Source organism: Hydra vulgaris, chromosome 01 (assembly GCF_038396675.1).
Source record: "Hydra vulgaris chromosome 01, alternate assembly HydraT2T_AEP".
NCBI classification, from domain to species: Eukaryota; Metazoa; Cnidaria; class Hydrozoa; order Anthoathecata; family Hydridae; genus Hydra; species Hydra vulgaris.
Genome location: NC_088920.1, coordinates 8592182 through 8619540, shown reverse-complemented (window position 1 = coordinate 8619540; position 27359 = coordinate 8592182). Strand labels below are relative to the sequence as shown.

Below are 27359 nucleotides of genomic sequence, written 5' to 3'. Positions count from 1 at the left end.
GCCCAGGTGTTCTAGAATTAAATCTATCTGGTACAACACCTGTCTTCACCGCATTAACAATTTCGAAAAAGTACAGTTGATCACTGCTTAACAACTGCTTATTGCATATAATAGGTTCACCAACAAATATGGCAAAGCTGACTATGGGTTTCTGAACAGACATTGAAATAGACTTGCCAATTGGTCCATTAAATGAATGGAGTCCAGTTGTTGCACCATCTAAGGAGTGAAAAAGATGTCGCAAAGAAAGCTCGTTCAGATGTAAAAGACAAATGGACCAGTGCAGTGGTCGACCAAGTTCAATTTACATTCTGCGTATAACTCCATTGTTTAAACCAGTATTAACGTTAGTTGAATCAGAACCAATACAAACAAGGTTCGTGCAGTCAACAGTATCAATTATTGAATCTGCAATGGATTTGGCTGATCCACTTGTTGGCGTACAATGATCAACATACTTTGAATTTGGCTCTGATAAAATGGAAATATGTTCCTCAGAAATCACAGTCTGCATATCCCCCTCAAGTTTTAAAGTCTGATCTTTCCTTCCATCAAAATACAATCCAGTAATTCTACAATCAGCATTTTTACAGGATGTTCTCAGTAGTTTTCGTTCTCTGCGAATTTTATTCCGATCCACTGGCCCCATATTTTCTATACCAAAATCAACCAGAGTTGCTGATACAATCGCGGCAACTGCTCTATCTGATATGCCAAAACCATCTGCTTGTAGAGCAATATTTTTTAAACAACGGTTTTTCAGACGAGTAGATGTGACTTCGGTATCGGCATCTGATACGGAAGGGGAATAAGTTTCGGTGTCAGAATTGTTGTCTGTTTCATTATCTGATTCATTATCAGATGCTTCAACGACTCTGGCACACTTAACTGCAGTCACTTCATTTGATAATGAAACAGATTTTCGTTTTAAACGCCTCTCAGCACGTGCGGATTCCTTCTTGTCAATTCCAGCTATTCTGCCAACACGTATAGTGCGTTGATCAGTTAGGAAGTCATGCTCAATTGCTGGCACCTTCAGAACCATTGGACAGCAACAAGACGAAAGTTCTTTGCATTTACACGAACAAATGTCAAACAATGTGTCAAGATCTTTCTCTATTTCATCTTGTTTGACTGTTGCAGACTTTGATCGAATCACTTTCTGAACATTGCCTATGTACTTCTCCAGCTGTAATTCTATGCCTCGAAGACTAGACTTATAGTAGGAACTGATGCTTTAATCCATATCTGAGAAAGTTTCTCTGCTAGTCTCTTACAAACAGACTGTAGTGGTTCAGTTTCATAATTCTTCTCAGACAAGTATGGTTTGCCTACTTGCTTGTGGGTTGGCAAGCAAAAATTGGGTAATTCACAACCTTCTCCAAAAAGTATATGACGATTCTTTGAAGCTTTAGATCTTGAAATCATTATTGTTTTACAATTTTATAACATATCAGAATTTCAGTTAATTTCTAAAAATACAAGATGAGACCGATAAATTCTGCAATCAGTTGATAAAAGCAGAAATTAATAAACAATCATATAAAAATAGAATAATATAATAATAATAATATAATAATATAAAGTTATAATAACGTTGGAGTTAATCATATCATTAGGGTTAATTTAGTTAGGTAGGTATAGGTTTGGTTCAATTTCATAACCTTGGGATTATATCTAGTATTAGGGTTAAATGCATGTTTCAGTTAATGCATGTACTAAAGTAAACATACTTAGCATGTAAAACCTCAAAACTTAAAAATGCAAAGTATAATCAATTCTTTAGAAATATTTTTTTTGTAAATATTAAACAACACTATATCACGCCACTTTTCACAAATTCTAAAAAAAATTAATTTTTATGATCCGGCCTAATGTTCAGCCTTATGTGGAACACCATAACAAAGGATTGGGTAACTTTGCTGAAAAATGTGGAGAAAGTATTCATGCAAAGTTTAAACCAACATGGACAAGGTTTAAGAGGCAAAACAAGCATTCTAAATATGGTGACAGGCTATTATCAGCAGTAGTTGATTTTGGAGCAAAAAGATTTTGATTTTTTTTAAAAAATTATTTATATAGTTTGTTTGTTTTGTGGATAGTTTGTTTCAAATTTGAGCATACATGAAATAGTTTTGAATGTGTAGATTAAAACACTTAATATGTGTATCGACTCAATAGTTATTTTTAATTGAAGATGAGTTAAATTTATCTGTATCTTTGACATATTTCTCTGGAGCAAGAAGAATTGTTCATATTTTATTGAATTATGTACAATATTTTCATAAATATTATAAATTATTTGAATTTGTTTTGTTTATACTTTGTTTAAAATATTTGACATTTATCTTTAAAAAATTGTTGTAACAGACATCTAAAATGTTTAAATGGGCGTAGGGCCCCTCAATTTTACCCTTTGCCTCATTTACAACCCTTAACTTATTTTTGTTTAAAAAAAAAAAGTTTTTTCTATTTTTAATAAACAAATACTTTTGAATAAAAACCTTTTTTTTTGTAACGTGCAACTAGCATACCTAAATGGGCTTATACCCCCTTGTATTTACCCTTTTGCCCCATTTATGACCTTTAGCAATTTGTTCCGATTTTAAAAATCATTTTTTTTTATTGTTTTAATACAAATACTCTTAAATAAAAAAGGTTTTATTTGAGTGCCACGACATAAAACCTGCCATTCTCTCTGATGCACAGTGAGCTGTGCAACAAATTATTATATTAGTAAAAAAAAAAATTTAATACTAATATTCATAAGATTTTAATTTAACATTCAAGAGTGGTGGAATAGCTCACAATTTATAATTAAATAAGATTTTAGTTTTTTCTTATAAACAGTGTTTTTTTTTTTTTTGTCACAGATGTTATTTGGAAGTACATTCTAAAGTTTAGGACCATAGTAGGATAATGCTCGATTACCAAAAGGATTGCTGCATCTTGTTTCTTTAATTTTAGTGTTCTTTCTGATATTGAGTAGTGAATTAAACTGCATAATGACGTTGGTGCTTCCAGTATAATAGTTTTGTGCATTATTAAAAGGAGCTTGAAATATATTCTTTCTCTAATTTTCAACCAATGCAATTAGTTAAATTCCTGGTCGTTTACACGATTTTCTATTCTAGTTTTAAATACCAGTCTCGCTGCACAATTTTGAACAGACTGCAGTTTTTTTAATAGTGACTTTTTTGAACAGACTGCAGTTTTTTTAATAGTAACTTTTCAATTCCATAGTAGAGGGAGTTGTAATAATCTAGCTATGCAAATATTAGTGAACATATTATGGTACACAAATCTTTGTACAATAAGAATTTTTTTATTTTGGATATTTTGCTCAATATATCATAGCAGTTTTCAACAATCTTATTTATTTGTGTTTTTAAAGATAAATCATTGTCAAGCATCACCCCTAAACATTTTGCAGAGTCAACAAATCTAATGCATTCCTTGTTAATAAAAACATCTTTAATAATAATATCTTTTTCAATGCCAGGTGGTGCCATATTTAATATTTTTGTTTTCGATTGGTTAATACATAAGAACGATTGACTCATCTATTTAGATATGTATTCAAGACATTTTGGTATATCTAGGACTAGTGCATTATATTGAGATGAAGGAAGGAATGCTTTTAAAGTTTGATTTGTTTCAGTTGAGTGATGTTTTTTGTATCCATATTGATGTTCTATATGAAGATTGTTTGTTGTCATGTGTGAATCAAGACGATTGGAAACCACTCTTTTCTATTAGCTTGCTAAGGAATACCAAAGTAGAAACTGTTCTATAATTTTTCAAGTCATCAATATCTGCGGCTGAGTCTAACTTCTTTATTATTGGAAGTAATGTAGCACTTTTTAGACAATCCATACTGCTTGATTCTAGCGATATATATATGTATAAATGTTTGTAAATTATTCCGTAGTAGATATGCTAGAATCTGATCATCAGGAGAGCATTTTACTCCAAATGACATTGTGATTTTGTAAATTTTTTCAGATGCTGTTGGATCAAAATTTTTAAAAAACTGACCATTATAATCTGATGTGTTTTTCTTTGTTTGGAATATTTGAAGACCAGACCTGAGTAAAACATTTATTTAAGTTGTTAGCTAGTTCTTTGCCTGAATTGGCTGTTGGTAGTACATATTCTTGAGTTTTATCTAGTACCTTGCTTTAAAATTGATGATTTAAAATTATTATTATAAATATTTATAATAATAATTTTTTTAATTAATTAATGAAATAATATCTTTTTTAAATAAATAATTATTTTTGAAGACAAATTTGAAAGTGATCACTCTTCTGAGACAGCAAGGCATTGCGGTGGCTTGTGAGGTTTAAATTAAAACAAGAAAATAAAAATTTAGTCACATATTTATAACAGCAAGCAAATCTTTATTTTAAATTAAATTAAACTAAAAATAAAAATGCCTGGTCAAAAAAGAGATGCAATTTTGGATGTGGTTTAAAGAAATACCTGGAAATTTTGGGGAAAAGGGTAAGAAGGAAAATACCTGGAAATTTTATGAAAAAGGGTAATAAAGCTATATGTAAAAACAATAGCATGCAGTTTTAAGACAGTGGCAATAAGCAGCAAAAGTAGAAAGATTCATATTTCGTCAAAACCACTAAATACGAAAGAGAAGAAAAATTGCAGGAAATTTTTTACAAATACTTTAACTAATAGCTGTTGCATTAGACTTGATGACAGATGGACAGTTTTACTATTGGTGACAGTGTGAAGATATGAAATAAATAAAGAATTAACAGCTTATAACAGGATATATAGCTAAGCTATATATTCATGTTTGTAACAATGATAGACGAATAAAGAGAGTGTCAATATAATAAAAAAATTTACAAATGATTCTATATGTTATGTTTCTTGAATTTGCATCAATTTTTTCAACACTGCGTTTTCAATCATTTTCAGGCATTTTGGATTGTTTTGTTTTTGCTTAAAAGTTAATTAAAAATGCCAACAAAAAAAAAACTTCCTAAATAAAAAAAAAAACAATATTGTTTAAGTTTTAAAACCACAAAAACAATAAATCAAATTAACATAAATAATTTGAACATATTTTTAAATACATTTTTTTAAATGTTATTGTTAATAAAGTTAAATATGTTAACAAATAATGTTTTTTAACGTATTAGCTGATTTATTTTTTTTTTTTTTCTTGGTATTTACTTATTAAACAAAGTTTTTATCAAACATTTTAAACTGTTCAAACTTTTTTCTTTATATGGACAAAGTGCTTGATGAATAGATTTTTTTGACGAACAATATCAAGGGTATATATAGAGAGAAAAATATTATAAGATTAACTTCTCTTAAACATATAATCACCGTTCTGAAACTACCAAGATACAAGATGAACTACATTTACAAAAAATTAATTTTATATCACTTTTTTACCATTAAATTAACATAATATAACTAAATAAATAAATTAAGTATAAATAGCATACAAAGATGTTTTATTACCTAATTTTTTCTTTACTTGATAAAGTATCTAAAAATTAAAAAGTTAAGATTTTTATGTTGAAACTTTGAAAAGTTAAAAAATATTACTCTAATGTTCCTATAAAATGAATTGTTGAATAAAAGTTCTTCAGAATGATTTGCATTAATAATTTTTTTTTGTATAATGAAAAAAATTTTGGGTTATTTATTGGCTACTAAAAGTAAAGACATTGGGTAGATTTAAAAACTGCACTGATCCAAAAAAAATTTCTTGCTAATCTTGCTGATTGTAAAAAATATTCTTTTTCTTGCTGATTGTAAAAAAATTTTAAATTATATAATATAAAATATTTTTTTTTTTGAAATTTAACGTTATGACGTATTTATTGTGCTTAAAATATTACAATAAACCTAAAATAAATAAATTTTATATGTAAAAATATATTATAAAGTTTTAAAATTTTTTTAAAGTTCAGAGCCATTTATGCCACAAATTGAACATTAACAACCTAAGTTTAAAAGCGATTCCTAACTTCTGAATTTGATTTAGCTTTATTGAATGTGCACATGTGCACTGCATCTTTTGTGACCAGAGTGTGCACACTCTGGACACAAAAGAATGTTATTTGGTACATTTCCTTCTCTTTTTAGAACTAAGTTGCAGTGCTCTGCTTTTCATCTCTTCCAAAATGACTGAACATATTTAGACTATAGATAGCCTTCATTTTTCATCATTTTGAAAGCTTTACAATATACTAATAACTGCTGCTTTTTAACTGTCCTGTTTTGCCCCACTTACCTTGAAAATGTATATGTTTATATATATATATATATATATATATATATATATATATATATATATATATATATATATATATATATATATATATATATATATATATATATATAGATATATATATATAAATATATATATATATATATATTTTGTTGTTCATACAATATTATATAAAAAAATTATTCCATAAAAAAAAGAAAATATATATTGTTTTTAGATTTTTTTAATAGGTACCACTGGTTAAAATTTAAAGTTAATCTGAAGGACGACAGAAAAAATTAGTATATATATATTAGACCATTTCAAAATTATATTTGATATATTAAGTAAATGCATAATATGTTAATCTCTTGAAGCCAATCTTCTGAATATATCCTTGATCTTTGAGATATTCAGTAAAAACGATGTTTAAATATATTTTATTATTTGATAATATAAGCATATAAATTGTTTATTAATTGTTTATTAATTAAATTTAACTTTTTCAAAACTGACTAAATAATAAATAATTATTTAAAAACTTTTATTTAAAAAATGATGGCAAATTAATAATAGTTAGATTTATAGCTAATATTTTAAAAGAGTATTTTAAATTTAAAAAGCTGGGCTAGTTGAGCATAGAGGCATGTTGGCTCTGATGTGCTAGCCCATAAGCGCAAGGAGTGAGTGTGTTTAGCTTTCTATTCACCCGATTTGAAAGTGAACGAAAACATAACGAGACCAGACGAGACGACCAAACGGTACATACTAATGCACTACACCATCACACCTGTAGACATCAACAGTCTCTAAAATCAGTATATCAAATATTTGTTCTTTGTTGCATATGTTCAACACTCAGAGTGACTAGAGCGTTAGTTGTTCCTCCCCATACCCCCTTATCGTCTATTCTTCGTTTTTCTACTTCACGAAAGTCTTGCCACACATTTTATATTTTCTTATGATTTTTATTTTTTATTCAATGACACCACCTACAATCTGTTTTTATTTTCACATCTCCCAGGTCTACGTAACTGGACGGCTCCGTTGGTCACTTTTTGCGACCATTGTGTCGCATAAACAAAAAAATGATGGCAAATTAATAATAGTTAATTTTATAGCTAATATTTTTAAAGAGTATTTTAAATTTAAAAAGCTGGGCTAGTTGAGCATAGAGGCATGTTGGGCAGTTAAAATATCTCAAAAACTACGCATTACATGACAAAACACAATGCGCAACAAGAGATTGCTGAAAAGTTATTGAATAAGATACACAACGCAGTTCCACAAATATTAGGCAATATCTTCTCAAAAAAATTGATATATAAAGCTTAACGAAAAAAAGTGACTGCAACTAATTGCTTTACTGTTTGATCTTGTCATAAATTTTTTTTGAAAAGTAAGAACCGAAATGTGAAACAGAAGAATAATAAACTTATACAAAATGTATATACATTTTGTATAAGTTTGTAAAAAAAACTAAATGTAATTTCATGCCAAACCAAACTTTAAGACACCATGCAACTTAAAACTGGCATTGTTATAACAAAATATCAAAAATTGTTAAAATTTGAAATCTTAAATTTTAGTGACTTTTAGTATACATGTATACATTTATGAAAAAAATTTAAAAAAAAAAAGTCTCAATTGAAAAGATTTTCACTATTGTAGAAAACACTAACTAAACTAGCAAAAATTTATTACGCGCTTAATTATGCGCTTAATTATCTCAAATATATTTTCTAACAAGGATAACTAGTTGCAGAGTTTTTCAAATTAAGTGAAACTTTTCAAAAACCTTGCTTCTTATATGAACTGTGTGCTGAGTCAAAAATAAAACTGATATTTTTATTTAATTCTCTAAATATTACAACTTAGTATAAATCCCTAAAAAATAGCCCCATTGACCCAAATTTGAATTTGAATGGGATACCATAGTATATATATTTTTGACTCAGCACATTCATCTAACTAAGTTTTATCTCGGAAAAAAATTTAAAAGAAAAACATTGAACAAAACCAAAGATATCTTTGTTAGAAGGTAGAAAATCTTTAAATGTAGGTATACGGAAATCGCGTTTTATGGAACCGATAAATGTGCTAAAATTTTGTGCAACGATTTTTGTTGATTGGTTTACAAGACTTAAATTTAAGTGATTGAAAATTGCAATATCTAGAAGTATTTCTGGTCATTAAATTCATAGTTTATTATAAACCGTGAACACTGTTTGAATGAAACTGTCAATTTATCATATTGCAAAAATTTATGAAAAAAAAAAAACAATAAATTTACTGCAAAAATAATAAAAATCAAAACTTACATACTTTGAACTAATATTTTTTTAAACGATAATTTAAGGATTATAAATAAAAAAAAGTTGTAAGACAAAAATTATTATTACATAAGGTCCGAAAATTTGTGTGGTAATTTAAAAATCAACCAATAAAAATTATGCTAAAGCTATTTGTGCATTGTGTGAAACATTGTCTGAAAAATCCACCGATAAAAAGTTATGCTTAAGCTATTTGCACTTTTTATGTATGAGACATTAATATAAATATTTGTTTAGAGCGAAAGTTTAAGGAATTATTTATTTATAAATTTAAATGTTTTAAATTAGAAATTACAAATACTATCATGGTTGCTGGCTGAAGGAGCTTTCATCTCTAGTTCCATCAACCAAAACTCATTTTCGTCTGACTCGTCATTCATCAAAGCCTTATTTTTTTACAGTATCTGTCCCTGCATGCTCCAAAAACTTTTATTCCTCTTCCTTCTTTCCCTGCACTATAATCATTTGGAACTCTCTCCCATCTTCATGTTTTCCTGACTCATACAACTTTCAACTTTTTAAGTCTTCTGTCAACTGTTTCCTTGCTCTATAACTCTATTTTTTTTTTCTAGTAACTCCCAACTTAATAGTGGGATTATTATAGTGGGATTATAGGCTTGGTCAGTCATTTTGGAAGAGATGGAAAGCAGAGCAAAGCAACTTAGTTCTAAAAAGACAAGGAAATGTACCAATTAACATTCTTTTGCGTCCAGAGTGTGCACACTCTGGACACAAAAGATGCAGTGCACATGTGCACATTCACTAAAGCTAAATCAAATTCAGAAGTTAGGAATTGCTTTTAAACTTAGGTTGTTATGTTCAATTTGTGGCATAAATGACTTTGAACTTTAAAAAAAGATTAGAAACAAAAAGTTTTGACATTAGTAGTTGAATATTTTGTGTATAACAGGATACGTAGTGTGCGTAGAACAGGGGTGGGTTACCAATCTGTGAAACTGGTTTTTTATGAATAAAGTTTTGATATAATGTTAAATCGTTGTCTGTAGCGCAATAATAATAGATAATCATTGTCTACAGTGCTTATGTAACTTTGCTTGACTGTGGCAAAGGTATTTCAGAAATGGTTCGACTAAAACTTAAAATAAAAATTTCAAACACTGCAAACTGTATGGCTCAAAATCAGAAGCAGTCCTGTTCCAAGAACACCAAAGAAAATGTGCACATGTTTCTCAGTAAAAGTCTTGTTAACTCCAGTTACTCAAACTCATTGTCCAAATTAACAAAAACGCATCATCGATATGGATCAACAAACTATTGGAAAGTTATGTTCGAGCAGTCACAGATGATTATCAATGAAAGTTAAGAGGAAAGTTTAAATCTAGAAGACATACCAGGTTTACAATAAACAAGGTAAAGCCAAAAGACATAAACAAAACAAAAAATATATGTGTCACAAACACACATGGTTCTATGAAAGCCCAAAACAAAATTAAATAGGTTGAGTTAATTGAAACTGGAAAAAATAAAAAATAAATGTCAAAAGGAAAAGATAATGCATGAAAAAGATAAAGTAAAAGAACAATTTTATAATTTTATTTTAATTGTAAATTTAAATGATTTGGCATGACAATTGTACCATTATGGATTTTAAAAGAATGCCCAGTCTGCCACAAAATGAAAAAAAAAAGTTTGCAGCAAAGAATCTTGTAGAGTTAATGGAATGAAGCCAAGGGTGATTAATCTAACGACATCAACCAAAACAACTACTAAATATAAAGGCAATTTATATTTAGTAGTTAATGACAAGGAATGCAATAACATCGATTAAGGAAATGTTTTGTGTTATTTTGAAATGTAACTTACTGATTCTGAAAAGAAATTGACACTTAATGTTTTAATGTTTGCGCTAACTTTTGGACCCCCTAAAAACTACAAGCATCTCTACTGTTAGTAACTCATTCCGTCACCTAAAAAAAACATTGTAAAAAGTTTTGTGGCAAATTGCAAACTTATTACAAACTAAGGAATTGCAAACTTATTTCTAAATTAATGCTAAACCATGAAAAAAGCGAGGTTTTTTAGTTTAAATATAATTATCTTTTTAATTTTAAATTTTTAAATGAAAATAGTCTAACTTGTATTTTTTTAAAAGAGTATTTATATAAAGTCTTAAAACAAGAATATTATACGCTTAAGCTTAATCAGTGCTTAAAGAATATCAATTATGACTTATAAGTTTTTAAGGTGTTTGTGTTTTTAAAACGTACCTTGTAATGTGATTTTTCCTTTTTTTAATTCAATTACTTTTTTTAGATTAATCAAATGACATGTTTGTTCAATATAGATTTGAATATAATAGAAAACTATTGAAAATTGCTATTTATTGGTTTATTTGTTTATTAGCTTTGTAAAATAAAAAGATCATTTATTTTACAAAACTATTAGACATTGTTTTTAAAACTACAATCCATTAGGATTCATGTTTTATCTATTTGAAAGTCTATGCTAATATCTAACATTTAAACTTCAAGTTGTAAATGATAGATATTTTTTATGTTAATAATTAAAAATTATACCAAATTTTACAGATTTACTTTTACTTAAAAATTCAGAAATAAGATTTTAAATTATTTTAGAAAATTCCTTTTATTAAAAATATAAAGAATATATTTTTATAGGATATATTCTGATAGAGAATAAATATATTAATTGCCATATTATTTTTTCAAAACTATTTATTTATTACTATTGTAATAAATACAAACTCTTATATGTGAATTGATATATCTGTACCAGTTTTATATTTTTTTGAGCTATTGCATGCAACATAATTAACATTAATGAAAAAATGTATAACAAACGCAAAATGAAACTTGATGTATAAAAGTTTTTTTTGTCACAAACTGACGTCACTGTGCAAATGTTTGTTAGTGTAGACATTGTTAACATATGCTTGCAAGCAGTGCATGGAACAATGGTGCATAATAAATCTATAAAATGAGTAAACTTTTAAATTTTATTTTAACAATTAGAAAACTTTTTTGCCTTGTTATAATTGTTTTGCTGTAAATATAAAAGCAATATTAAAAAAAATTTCAAAATTTGTTAGGTTAAGAAGAGCTCTTATACCCCACTGAAAATATACCGCACTAAACCATTGAGCTATCAATGATATGCGTTAAGGATAAAACAAAAGTACTTATAAATCTCTTATAATCTCTACATATGCAAAAAAAAGTAATAAAGAATAGGTAAAGAAATCAGTGTGGAATAGATTAGTATAGAAACTATTGGTTTGGTTAAGATCCATATTTTAATTATCTGCTTAGTGATTGCTGAATGGCATGAAACTTTAAGCCATAAAAAGTCCTATATTTTTTATTTACATATTTTATTATATTATTGACCTTTATTATAAAAATTAATCACGCTTAAGGGTTATTCCATATCAAATCACCTAAAGGCTCCTAGGGTACCACCTCAGCTTTAAATTTTGACCACACAAAGATCTTATGAAAAAAATACAATCCAGAAAATTTCAGCTTGATTGACCAATTTGTTCAAAAGTTATGATTGAATTAAAAATGACCAAAATCTGAAAAATTTGTGTATCAGGAGCTTACAGCAACTTTTTTCGATTTTTGACAAACCATAACTTTTTAAATAAAGATGGTGATCACCTGAAATTTTGTATGGTAATAGTTTTTCACCCAAATAATCCATTACTGCAGTTGTTTTTGACTGATTTTTTACAGTTTTCGAGTTATTGTACCTTAAAGTTGCTAAATATTGCAACATTATAAATATTTTTTCGAACTTAAACGTGTTACAGTTTAATACTTACTTACAGAAAGTGGATTTTTTTGTTACCTTTGTGTACTTAGGGTCACCACTTGTTAGAATAATCAAAATTATGCATTAAAAATTAATTTAGCACATGCAGCAGCCTATTGAAAAATCACTTTTTTTAAAGATTATGATAAACTACATTGACTTTGCTGGCATAGAAAATAGAGTAAACAGTTGAAATAAATTATGAAACTTTTTAATGTTGAGGTTTTATATATAGACAATCACCAAAAAAACTTTAAAGATCTATACTCTATCTTATGACATGATTGTAGCCTTTTGAGAGTGATGATATTTTCAAAAGGAAAATGTTTTTAGACTATGAGCTAGCCTTAGGTCATAGTCTAATAATTAGTCATAGGGATGTCAGTAGTACATTTTTTATTTATCTGTGAATGAATATATTCAGTTTTCTTTTTAATGACATAATGTTTTAATTTGTACTAATAATAATAACATAATCAGTGTCGTAATCAGTGTCTGATATTTGTTAGTTTCTTTGAGATTCAATACGTTTATGTCTTTTTTAAACTTTTTAGATTAGTAATAAAAATAAAAAAATAGTAAAAAATGACAGAGAAATGTTGTGTGAGGAAATGAAGATTGCGACAAAACGTATTATTGTAGAATGATTGGAAGAATAAAACTAAAAGATATTGTGAACACAGATGTTGAAGTTTTATTTCAAAGAATTGGACACACTTTTGAACTAAATGAGGAGATATGTTTTCACCATGAAAAAGCCTATATTTCTAGATATGAAGCGCTTCAAAAATACTGCGGTGATCCGTTTAAAGTTCACAAGAAAAAAATTATTAAGGGATTGTGTAAAGTCGATATTTTAACAGCAAGTCAACTTAAGATCAAACCTGGTCAAAAACTTTGCACTAACTGCTTGAATGAATTCAAACTTGAACAAATTACAGGAAAATTTAGTTAAGTAGATGAAGACTTAGATGTTGATGATGAGGAGTTTAGTTCTTCAGACCTAAATAAGACAGTTTTAAATAAGAGTGCTTCTTTACTGGAAATATCTCCTTTAAAAAATGTAAGTAAACGTGACAAATTAGAATATGGAAAGCAAAAAGTTAAAAAACTGGAAACAAGTATGACAAACCTAATAGCATCAGCATTGGATATAGACCCAAAAAAAAATAATATCTGAGAAAAAGCAAAAGTGCATTAACTGTAATGATTTAGACAAACTTTTAGATGCAATAATGGAAAAAGTAAAAATCAGTTTGAATGAAGAAAAAGTTCAGTTAGTAACATTAACTCCTACTAGTTAGTCAATTAAAAAAACTTGCAATGCATTTTCAGTTTCAGACCATCTTGTTAAGAAAACCAGAAAGCTGAAAAATGAAAAGGGAATACTTGCTAAACCTGAGGCTTAAAAAGGACATCCTTTGGAGGATATTGTTAAGCAGAGAGTCATTGAAATATATGAATCTGACGAATACACTAGATAATGTCCAGGAAAAAAAGACTTTGTTTCTGTGCGTATAAATAATGTTAAAGTTCATAAACAAAAACGCTTAATATTAGTTTGTTTAAAAGAACTTCATCTGGAATTTAAGAAGTTATACCCTGAACACAAAGTTGGATTCAGCAAATTCTGTGAACTAAGGCCAAAGTGGTGCCTTACAGTTGATAGTAGTGGAAGCCACTCAGTTTGTGTATGTTCTTACCATCAAAATGCTAAGTTGATGTGCTCTGCTCTTCCTAACAGCCATTTAATATATTACAAAAATTTAATGAAATTATGTGTTTGTAATATAGATAGTCGAAACTGCATGTTTCATCTATGTTCCAACTGCTCTGGTAAAATAAATTTGAAGACTTACTTAGAAAATATGTTTAAAAAGAATGATTTTGATTTTGATGATCAGATCACATATAAACAATGGGTGTCAACTGACCGAACTGCACTTATTACAGTCCAAACAAGCATTAGTGAATTTATTGAAACTTTAATTGAAACTTTGTATGTCACCACCACTTTATCAAAGAAGCACAGTCTTCCTACTTATCAGAGGCAAAACAAATATTAGACCAATATATCTGCATTATTCTGATGAATTTTGCAGAAAACTATAGTTTTCTTGTACAAGATGCTATACAAGGATTTTACTGGCAAGCCGATCAAGCTACCTTACACCCATTTGCTGTTTATTACAAAGATGAAAAAGATCACCTTAAATGTGAATGTTATTGTTTAATTTCTGACCATCTTTGTCATGACCAATCAGCAGTCCATTGTTTTCTCTCAAAGTTGCTCCCTATGGTCAAAATCAAACTACCCACAGTGAATAAAATTAAATACTTCACTGATGGTGCTGCGTCACAGTATAAAAACTACAAATGTCTAATAAACTTAATTTATCACATTGTAGATCACTAAATAAATGCTGAGCATCACTTCTTTGCTACGTCACATGGCAAAAGTCCATGTGATGGAATAGGAGGTACTATAAAAAGGGAAGCAGCAAAAGCTAGTCTACGAGCAGCAATTACAAATCAGATTCTCACACCACAAGATCTGTTTACATGGGCTCAAAAAAATATCAAAGGTGTAAACGTATTTTATCTTTCAAGTGATGATATCAATAACCATGAAACAACTTTTAACCTTCTGAAACGATATAAAAGGATGCGCACAGTTCGGGGAACAAGAAGCTATCACTGTTTTGTACCAGATGGAGAGAAATTGTTTTTACGAAGAATCTCTAGTGATGCTGTCTATGATACTCATGTGTTAAATGATGTTAATTTGATTTAAAAAAATCCTTCAAATTTTCAACCCGGTAAATATATTGCATGCTTTTACGATGAAGAATAGTACATAGGGCTTGTGGTTGATATTTGTAATGAAAACCAAGACATTAATGTGAAGTTTATGCAAAGAAATAAATTAAATTTAAAATGGACAAACGATGCACAATCAAGTCGGTGTTGGGTTCCATTTGACAAGATAATATATCAAATAAGTGTTCCATTGATTAAAAGTATAATTGCTCGTGACTATATTCTTGCTAGTAATGACTATGACAGTATTATGAGTTATATAAATCAGAGATAAGCTAATTAGTTTCATGTATACATACTTTTTTTTTTAACTGACTATCTCACCCTTTGAATGCACTTTTTTACAGTATAGTTTGTATAAAATTTGAGGTATAAATTTTGTATGTGGTAAAAGGTATTTTGTTGTTCTCCTTTTAAAAATATCATCACTCTCAAAAGGCTACAATCATGTCATAAAATAGAGTATAGGTCTTTAAAGTTTTTTTGGTGATTGTCTATATATAAAACCTCAACATTAAAAAGTTTTCTATGCCAGTAAAGTCAATGTAGTTTATCATAATTTTTGAAAAAAGTGATTTTTCAATAGGCTATTGCATGTGCTAAATTAATTTTTAATGCATAATTTTGATTATTCTAACAAGTGGTGACCCTAAGTACACAAAGGTAACAAAAAAATCCACTTTCTGTAAGTAAGTATTAAACTGTAACACGTTAAAGTTTGAAAAAATAATTATAATGTTGCAATATTTAGCAACTTTAAGGTACAATAACTCAAAAACTGTAAAAAATCAGTCAAAAACAACTGCAATAATGGATTATTTGGGTGAAAAACTATTACCCTACAAAATTTCAGATGATCACTATCTTTATTTAAAAAGTTATGGTTTGTCAAAAATCGAAAAAAACTGCTGTAAGCTCCTGATACACAAATTTTTCAGATTTTGGTCATTTTTAATTCAATCATAACTTTTGAACAAAGTGGTCAATCAAGCTGAAATTTTCTGGATTGTATTTTTTTCATAAGATCTGTGTGTGGTCAAAGTTTAAAGCAAATCTGAGATGGTACCCTGGGGAACTTTCAAAAAACTAAGTGGTTTGTTATGGAATAACCCTTGAACCAAAAAAAAGCTATTTTGAAACTAACATAAATACAACACAACTATAATTATATATACATGTATATATATATATATATATATATATATATATATATATATATATATATATATATATATATATATATATATATATAAATATATATATACATGTATATTTATATATATACATATATATAATTATATATATATATACATGTAAACATACATATATATATATATATATATATATATATATATATACATATATATAATTATATATATATAAATATATATATATATATATATAAATTTATATATATATATCTACGCTAACTACTAAATTACTCACACACACCAAATACACCAGCGTATATATGTATATATATATATATATATATATATATATATATATATATATATATATATATACATATATATATATATATATATATATCTAGGCTAACTAATAAGTTATTCACACACACCAAATAAACTTGTGTGTATATATTTGTGTATATATATATATATATATATATATATATATATATATATATATATATATATATATATATATATATATATATATAAACATACATATATCAGTAAATAGAAGAAAAAAAAGATTTAAATATGATTCTTGTTTAGAATTGTTACCTCCAAACTTTGTTTCAATTTTATCCACAATATCTAAACGATCAAAATCCATCAACTCTTTTTTTAATTGCTCCCATGAAAGATTTTCATTTTTTTGCTTCCACTTTTTCAAAACATTATCAGCTTTCTCATAACAATTTTTGTTATCAAATCCAATGTTATCAAGATCTGAATCACTTAGACCTAGGTGTCTTCCCCATCGCAACCAATCACTTCCAATATTATAGCTTACTTCACCACAACATTTTGAAATTAATTCATATGAAGCCAAATCATTTCTAGACACTAAATATAAAAAATTTAAATTTTGAATGTATAAAAAAAAAAGACAAATAAATTTATAAAAACAAAAAACAAAAGAAAAATTAGTGCTTATGGGTAAAAAGTATATATATAATATATGATATAAAAACGATTTTATAAGAAATTTAAAAAAATTGATCAACAGATTAATTTATTAGTCATAATTGGTAATAACTATGATGTATTAAAAATGTTAAGATTCAAAACTTTAAAAACAAGATCTATAGCAATATAAAAATTAACAAACTTAAGTAAACACATTTAAAAAATAAAAATAGTCAAAGAGCCGCAACTTTCCTTTCCAAGAAACAAAATGGCATTAAAAATTGAAAGAAGAAGTTATTTGTTATTATCTTATTCAACATTTTGTTTTGGAAAGTTTAATAAACTTTCAACTTATTTTCTAATGTTATGAACACAACTTGTCTCAGCACTTGGGGATCCAAAATATAACGGTACAAATCTATTTAAATATTCAGTTAGCCTGAAATACAAAATAAAAATTTTTTGGAGTTGTTTTTTCACAAAATCATAATATTATTCATATTGCTATAAATATTAGCTTCACATTAAAAAACATTTTTGGAGATTGTCTATATATAAAACCTCAACATTAAAAAGTTTCATAATTTATTTCAACTGTTTACGCTATTTTCTATGCCAGCAAAGTCAGCAAAGTCACACACAAAATAAAATGATACAAATATATTTAGATAATCAGATAGGCTGGAATATAAAAAAAAAATTTGTTGTTCTTTAAGAAAATCATAATAATATGCATATTACTATAAGTATTGGATTGAATCATAAAAACAAATAAAAATAAAAATCATGCGCAAAAATGTTTACACCCTGCTTTGCTAATAGAATGATGAAAGAGTTTTACTTTTAAATTAAACAAGTTTTATCTTTAACTAGAAATTTTCATCAATAAATTTTAATAAAAAATCAATCAAATAACTTATCATTTCCTCCATCCCAAACTCATGAGAAAGAGTGATTTTAAATTCTCATTACAAGCTCAATAAAAGTTGCTATTCGCGCCTTGAAGTTTTAAATATTCCATTTTGTGTTTTACGTTAAGAAAGTGATCCTACACAAGCCCTGTACATATTTTTTTTATTATACTAATTGAGCCAACACAATACGGAAATATTGGTATTGTGTTGGCTCAATACTGGTACTTAAAAAAGCCTGGTTATACCAGTAATCCTGTATCGGATGGTATAACCAGGTTTGGTCAGGAAGTGGGAGCTATTGCTCTCGATTACTGACCACAGATATATTATTTAGTTGCAAAAAACTGGCCAGATTTTTTAGTCACTTTGACAACATTTCAAAAAACAAAAAAAAAGCGCAATAAAGATTAATAGGACCAATTAGAGACTTATACAAAAAAAAATAAACTAGGATAAGAAAATAACTTTTAACATGAAAAACATTAAAGCAAAATAAATTATGTTTAGAACAAATATTTTTGGAACATCGCTCTTTTATAATTTTTTTATAAAATTAAGCGACATTTTGTATATTAAGTGCCTAATAAGGAAACAAATGTTCTTTTATTTATCAAAGAGTATAATATAACTTTTATTTATATACTCAAGTCTTATTTACACTGAATGTTTCAATATTTATCAGTTACTAGTATGTTTTTTAATTCTTATGGTCGATTTTCATTTAAGTTTTTTTTTAGTTTTAAGAAATAATTTTTTTGTTGATAACAAGTAAAAATAATTAAACTGGCGAGAGGAGGTGGCTTAATGAGCATATGGTGGATGGGAAAATACATAATATATATATATATATATATATATATATATATATATATATATATATATATATATATATATATATATATATATATATATACATATACATATATATATATAAATATATATATATATATATATATATATATATATATATATATATATATATATATATATATATATATATATATATATATATATATATATAGAAATGTTTAGCCGAAAACTTTTAACAAATATGAGTAAATGTTCCAGGTAACAAAAGAAAAAAATATTTTAACTAAGATGAGTAAAATGTATTTATTATTTAAATTTTGACAAACATTAAAAAAAAAAATTTTCTCTAACACAGAAGGCCTTTCATATAAAACCTTCAGATGTGTATGAGATTTACAAAACTATAAAATACTCTTTATATTGAACTTCCTATAAAAAGTTTAAAAAGGAAGTAATTACGGTTTATTTAAAAAACTATAATTAACAAAAATATAGCATAACTTAATACTTGTTGGTAAGGAAAATTTTAAAAGTAATGTGAAAGTAATTACTTCCTGTTTATATGTTCATTGTATCATGTCCCTGTTTAGGTAGGTGAGCTTCATAAATAAGAAGTAAATTCTCATTTGAGAGTTTTAACATTGGAAATAATTTTAAAAAAGGTCCATTTGATGGCAATTGAAAACATCTTGATCAAATTTATCTGAACCAATACCTGTTCTGCATGTGTAGATGTGTAGATTAGTTCTTAAACTTAGGTTATTAGTTTTTTCAATGTATATTGTTTTTCCATCACATCCATTACATGATAATTGAAGTTTTAATGCACCATACTTTACCAGATGTGGTAAAATGGTTAACAAACTGAAGATACATTGTACATAACTTACAACGTTTTTATATATATTTTAAAACCTTGCATTCATCGTTAATATAAAATGGTTTCTTATTAAAACTTGATATACTAATGTGTCCTAAAATGCTTTTTGGTTGGCGTTGTGATAGTACAATAGAAGTGTTTTCAAAAACTGATTTTAATTTATTGTCTAAAACAGATAATTTCATAATACCATGTAGAGTAGTTTACAAATTTTCAAAATTAATATTTGCAAAATTTGTAGTTACAAAAGGTATAATTTTGTTCTTTTCTCTTTTTGGAGGTGCTGGTCCCTGTAGTCGAGCTTTAAAAATTCCTTTATTAATGATTTTTACTGGGTAATTGCATCGAACTAAAAATTGTTTTAGTTGTTGAAGTCTGATTTCCATTTTTATTGGATTAGATACAAAACAAATGATCCGTTTAGCTAATGTAAAAGATATATTTTCCTTTGTGTGTTTAGGGTGATGGCTTTTGTAATTTAGATAGTCATGGGAATTTGTAGGTTTATAAAAAATAATGGCTTTGAGAATGAGGCACAAAATTATAGATTGTTTGATAATATATTCTTGAAACAATATAAAAACTAGAAACCTCATAACTTATCATATCTGGAATAATACAATTTTTAAAACATTTTAATAGAATACTCGAAAACTTTATTTTGCTTAGTCAGAGTATTTTTTGAATTAATAGAATTAGTTTGTTCACAGATTTGGCGGGTTTTTAGAGTTCGCAAATATTCTTATTATTCTATCACACCGAGATGTTTTTGAGAACATTTAAGTTTATGTATGTTTTCATGTATGTGCGTAAAACAAAATTTTTTGTTACATACATAAACTTGAATACGGCTTAAACATATGGCATAAACTTAAATACGGCTAAAAAATCTGGCCAGTTTCTTGAGCAATTGATCCCATTTCCTGACCAAGCCTGTATAAACTGTAATCTACTTGTATTAGATGAACTATTACATACATACATACATACATACATACATATATATACCTTTAAATTTAGAAAGAAATGTGTAGTAAGAACAGCAGAGCTCAAAGAGTAAAAAGAAATGCAACTAGCCTTGTCCACCCCTGGTCCTGTATATAATTGTGTTAATATTATTGACTGATTTTTAGGATTTGGCCCTTATAGTGTTTGCCGATTTATAATTTAAAGTTTCAAAATAAAATTATGATACAAATAAAATACAATAAAAATACAAATAAAAATAAAATACAAATAAAATACAAATAAAAAAACCAAATAATAAAAACATATACCTTCTTTTTTAACTGAGCTGCTAAATAGACCATTTCCCATTTTATCGTAGAAACTTTAAAATAATCAAGACAACAAAATATAAAAAGATAAGAAATTTGCTTATACCAAGAAAATATCTTTATAAAAAAAATAAATAATGTTTATATATAGTAAGGTAGTAGCTTATAGTAAGGTAAAAAATAAATAATGTTAATATATAGTAAGGTAGTAGTAAGCTCATAGTAAGGTAAAAAATAAATAATGTTAATATATAGTAAGGTATATAGTAGTAGTAAGGTAGTAGTAAGGTAGTAGCTTATAGTAAGGTAAAAAGTAGCTCTAGCTTTAATTGCTTCTAAAATTGCCATTTTAGTTACTATTATAACATGTTGTTTTAATTACTTTTAGAATACGTTGTTTTACTTATTTACTTTTATAATATGTTGCTTAACTTCTCAATGTACATAACGATTTGTTAAATAAATATATATAGTCATATATCAAAAACTTTGTTTTTATGGTTAACTTTTCACTGAGATTTTATTTACCAGTATTAAATGCTTATTAGGAATTCCAGAATCATACAAAAAAACTTTTTTTACAAAAAAAGTGCTTTTTTACACACTAAATTTCTTGTATCATATTATCTCATATATTATCTAAGTTGAAAATAAAATATACAAAAAAAATTGGTCTCAGATCATTTTTACAAAATAAATTTTTTTAAGAAATGCAATTGTACACAAATTTATGTCTATACCAAGTAAAAAGTTAAATATAGACAAAAAAATAGATCTTAGTTTATTTTATGTGTTTACTGTAAAATTCAAAATCTCCTTTTATTGAACTATAAAAAAATAATTTACAACATGTTTCCTTAATTTACTTATATTAACATAAAATATAAAATATAGCAAGTTAAATTTTAAATAATTATAAGTTCATTATGAGAAAAGTCATAAACTTTAAAAATCTTACTTGCGTTTTAGTTAGACCCCTTACTTGAGAGCACAATGCTGTAACAGAAGTGAGATCTTTTTTAAACTTAAAGTATTCAAATTTTTATCAATATCTTCTTGACAAATATAACGATCAAATTAGTTTTATTTGCTGATGATACAACTATATGATCTAGTCTTGATATAAAACTATAACTTTTTAATTAGCTAGCCATAATACAACAAGTAGCAACAGCTAATCATGAATGTTATCTTTAAGTTTACTTTTCTTTGTCTTGCTCTCTGTTTTTTTACTCCTATTTCAAATTCCATTTTTTAAAAAGCTCTTATTTATCTTTATATAGAATACTGTTATCATTTTTAAGTAAGGTTTTATATTAAATCATATAAATATGTTCTTTCTTTTTCAAAAACATATTTAAAAAGTAGTACATAAACATATTTAAAAAGTAGGTGAACTTGCTAGCATTGAAGTTTGATAAAGGACAAATTCTCCTTTTTGTAAAAATTTTAAATGAAATAAGTTACTTTATAGTTTAAAAACCAGAGTCACTTGATCAATGCCTTATTATACCAAAAATACCTAAATTTTTTAAAATTTGATAGACGTAACAAAAAGTAAATTATAAAATCTGTTATATTATAAATTACAAATTTTATAAAAACTAAAAAAACAAAAAGAAGTAAAAGTATTTATTAAAGTTTTATTTCAACTTTTTTTTCAAATCAAAATTTTTATGTTTTAAATGTGCTCACTCTAAACTTGTAACTTCTTTCAACAAAATTATATTTCTTATTTTTTATTATTAATTTATTTTATTTAATTTAATTTTTTTAATTAAAAATTTTGTTGATAATATAAACTTGAACACCAGTTTTACATTTTGATTTTACAAGACAACTTTATTTTTAAGAAGTTTTCTTAAAAACTTCTTAAATACTTCTTTATTTAAAGAAGTTTTTGCTAACACCCAACAAACAAAAATAATAGTATTAAAAAATTCTAACAGTAGTCACTTTTTAAATTACTAGTATTCTATCTGTAGTTTTATGTATCTGTAGTTACTATCTGTAGATTATGCTTCTCTAGAATTCTATCTTTAGTATTTTTCTAGATTACGCTTAAATGATATTTTAAAAGTTACTCTGTTTTAGTTTGTTTGTCATAATCCAAGAAATCTCTGGAAACAACTCTGGAAACAAGACGTACAAGTGGTGATCTTATTGAGTTTTTTAAAATAACATCTGGGATTGATAAAATATTGTGGTATAAAGAGCTTCATAAAGCACCTTCTCAAAGTCTAAGAGGTCATTTAATGAAATTTGAAAGAAAATTTGCAAAAACAACCCTGAGACACAATTTTTTTATGAACAGAGTGATACCACATTAGAATGCTTTACCTGAAAAAGTGGTTTCTGCAATGACAGTAAATTCTTTTAAAGCTAGACTAGATAATCATTTGTTAACGGCTGTTAAAGTAAAAAAATTTTTACTTTAACAGCCGACAATAGTCATTACAGTATGTATGTATGTATGTATGTATGTATGTATGTATGTATGTATGTATGTATGTATGTATGTATGTATGTATGTATGTATGTATGACAATAGTCATTACAGCAGCTTGTATTACTATTACTAAATCTGTATTTCTTGAACTGGTTTAAAAAAATTATTTCGTTACTCTTATATAATTTAAAAATTGATAAAAAATAACTCAAATATCATATATCAGAATTTGATAAATCAAATTTTATAATCCCAAACTGAATGACTCAAATTTCATATTTCAGAACATGATAATTCAAATTTCAAGTCTGGATTTAATAAATCAAAAGTCACACTTTTTAACAATTTATTTTTGGTTTTTAAAAAAAATAAATTCTGTTAAAATATCAGACTATATGTCAACACTATAATTTACCAACCAACAAAGATTGATTATACAATTATGTTCAGTAAATATCTTTCAAAATATTTGTTACAAAATTTTAACTGTGATCTACTAAACAGAAAAAATTAAACAATGGAAACTGTTACTCATAAACAACTTATTAAATATAAAATAAAATAACTATAGCAACCACTTGATTGTGACTTATAATATTTATTTTAAATAGTAAAAAATTTTAAAATAAGGTAAATAAAATGAATTTTATAAACATATTTATAAATATATGAATAAAATATATTTTAAACTTAATGATTAAAATGTCACACAAACAAACAAAAGACCTTATTTAATAAGGTGAAAATATTTAAAAAGAAATATAAATTTTATATATAAAAAATACAAAAAAAAATATAAATTTCTTTTTTAAAGCTGTTTGAGTTATCTTCAATCTGCTTGAGTCAAATCTTAGAACTGTGTCAAGTATATATTAATCTTGACACATCTAAAAAATGACAGGCACACATATTATCTTATCATATTACTTTGTAATATCATATAAAATAATAATGAATAAATTATTGTTATTTTTTATCTGTGTTGAATGTATACTTTATAACAAAAATAATAGTTTAAAAGAAGAAAAAATGAGGGTTACTATATTATATGATTGATATGAATGTATTCATACTCAATATGATTACATTTACTGAGTATAAATAAAAATGAATGTATTTTCATACATTTATATTTGTTATTTTACATTACATTAATCATTTTTTTTTTTTTTTGTCATACCTAGTATTGAAAAAAAGAAGATAGGAAGTGGACTTGGTAATAAAACCAAACTTGTTTTGACCGTGTATTTTTTTAATAATAAAAAGTTTAACTTTTTTTATTAAAAAGTTAGACTTTTTATTAAGTTTTTTAAAGTTTTATTTTCAATGCAAATACATGAGTGCAATATGAATTACAGTATGAATATAATACAGTATGATTGCAGTATGAACAAATACTGCTTAATTACAGTATGAATACACGGGCTTGATATTCAAGCCATCATGTGTATATATATATATCTTATATTTATATATATATCTTCTTTATTTTTTTGAAAAGTTATCTCAATAATTTTATCAAATTTAAAAAAAAAACAATCACATGATAATGATTAAAATAAAAAAATATATAAATAGTACCTAAAACTCTTGGAAGATTAAACATTAAATATAACTATTGCACTTTTGGTAACAATTACTCCATTCCATTTTGAATTTAAAGGTAGTTATTTTTAACACATTACATGACATAAAACAACGTTACTAATCACTGTACTCAGTTGTAAGAACAAGAAACTAAGTCGTTCTAAACGCCATAAAACTTATTGTCAAAATGTCACATGGCGTTAACAAATATTACTTTTTATTTTGCAATGTTGACATATTGAATGCGAGCGCAATTTAAACGTATATTAAATAAATGGCGTCACCATAATTCTTTTAACGAGGACACACGGACTTACAACTGACCTATTTTTCCCGAGCCTTTTATTAACTCGTCGCACAGTGACCCAGATTAACCTAAAAATGGCAAAAAGTCCGAAAAAAAAAGTGGAAGTTTTATAATTTTTAGACTTAAAATGTTAAAGTAAACTACTTTTTGGTCTAAAATCAACTTTAAATAATTTTACAGATACTATTATTGTGTAATTTTAAAGGGATATATGCGTAAAAAGTTAAATTTATCACCATAAAATTATGAAAATTTAAGGTATGGTTATCTTGTAAGCAACCTTATTTTCCACCTCCATACAAAACTTTATTATTATTTTTGCTAAAGTAATGAGTGCTTAGATATTTAAAATTTATTTACTTTTTTTTTTTAGATTTAAAAAATAAGTTTTTTTTAATTTTTCTTTCAAAAATTAAAATTTTAGTACACAAGTTTAAACATAAGTGCCAGCCAAAAAAAAGTTCCACGTTGTTTCACGTTCAATTTTAGTGAAATAAAACCACTAAACTATAGCCAAGTAAACTTTGCAATATTTGCTGCAACCTCCTGCTCCTTAAGGAGATATTTTAAATTGATTCATGCATAGTTTTGTCAAATGCAACACCGCCCCTCCCTTTCTAATTTAAAAATAGTTTTCGGACGCTTGTGTAATAATATACAATCTAGTATTCACCTTCTATTTTGAAAATAAAAGAAATCTAATCATCATATTATTTGGAAAAAAAAATTAAGCTTTAAAAGTGAAATGAAAAGGTTGGATTTATTTTTATAAATTCGCAAATCTGAAACAAATAACGAAGCACTTCCTGAAATACTTATTGAATTTATCAAAAAATCCGAAATAATTCCTAAAGATAAACTTGGTGAACTTAATAGAATTGTACAGATTTTTATTTCGAAAGTGAAAAATATGCTTAAAAAGTATTGTAGAAACTATGAAAAGTTTTTAAAGTACAAAAATAATTGGCTTGGAAAAAATCTCATTAGTTATAGTGTGTCTTTTCATCCTAGATCTGGAAGACCAATTAAGGAATGGGGAGATCTTTGTGAAAGAAGTAAAAGAGCAAAGACTGCAGATTTAGCTAATGAACACCATGTAGCTCTATCTCTTGCTGCATCAAAGAGTGCTAAATCAGCAGAAGAACTTCTAAATGTGTTGATGTAGCTCAGATGAGAAGAAGTATTGATTCCTTGACTCCAACAACTATAAAACTAGAGGAGGCTCTTGCTCTGAAAACGCAAACTGCCTTAAGTGATTCACAATACCAAATGTTGAGAAATTCAGCTCTTTCTCACAATGTAAAAATATATCCTAGTCTTAATAAACTTGGGGAAGAAAAGCTGAAATGTTATCCTGAAGGTATTCAATTTAATGAAATGTCAGCAAAATGCTCCTTTAAAAAGTATGCTAAATCATACAGTTACTAGGATTATAGATATGATTGATTTAAAGGAAAGTTGTAAAGTTGAGATGAATGGAATTTTGTATGTGAAAATTGGGTTTGATGGAGCTTCAAGTCAAAGTATTTACAAACAAAAATTTGATAGCCTTAATTTTACTGAAGAATCAAAGCAAGAAGATAGCCTGTTTAGCACAGCTATTGTACCTCTTCTGTTTAAAGTTAAAAACATTGAATTTTGGAAAAATTCTAAAAGTTCTAGCTGCCATTTTTGTTGACCTCTTCACCTGCAATATAAAAAAGAGACATCAGAGTTGTGCAAAGAAGAAGAAGCTGATCTTCAAACTCAAATGAATCAGTTAAAACCCTTCTCAACCGATTTGAATATTGCTGGTGCAGTAATAACTAATAAGGTTACTTTTAAAATTGATATGACCA

At 26.4% G+C, this 27359-nt stretch overlaps 1 protein-coding gene across 2 annotated transcripts in view; it reads right to left on the bottom strand.

Annotated features, from left to right (window-relative positions):
• Window positions 1-26184, bottom strand: part of LOC136075087 (uncharacterized) — a 59086-nt gene extending 32902 nt beyond the window's left edge. The window contains exons 1-4 of one of the 2 annotated variants that reach the window (XM_065787329.1): window positions 25209-26184; window positions 21179-21231; window positions 16950-17234; window positions 5497-5524 (exon numbers count right to left, since the gene is read on the bottom strand). In XM_065787329.1, the coding sequence (XP_065643401.1) occupies window positions 5497-5524; window positions 16950-17234; window positions 21179-21218 (353 nt within the window). In that variant the 5' untranslated portion in view covers window positions 21219-21231; window positions 25209-26184. Of the gene's footprint in view, window positions 1-5496; window positions 5525-16949; window positions 17235-21178; window positions 21232-22136; window positions 22207-25208 lie in introns of those variants that run through there. The other variant, XM_065787330.1, reaches the window with a different exon arrangement.
• Window positions 26185-27359: the final 1175 nt, after the last annotated feature.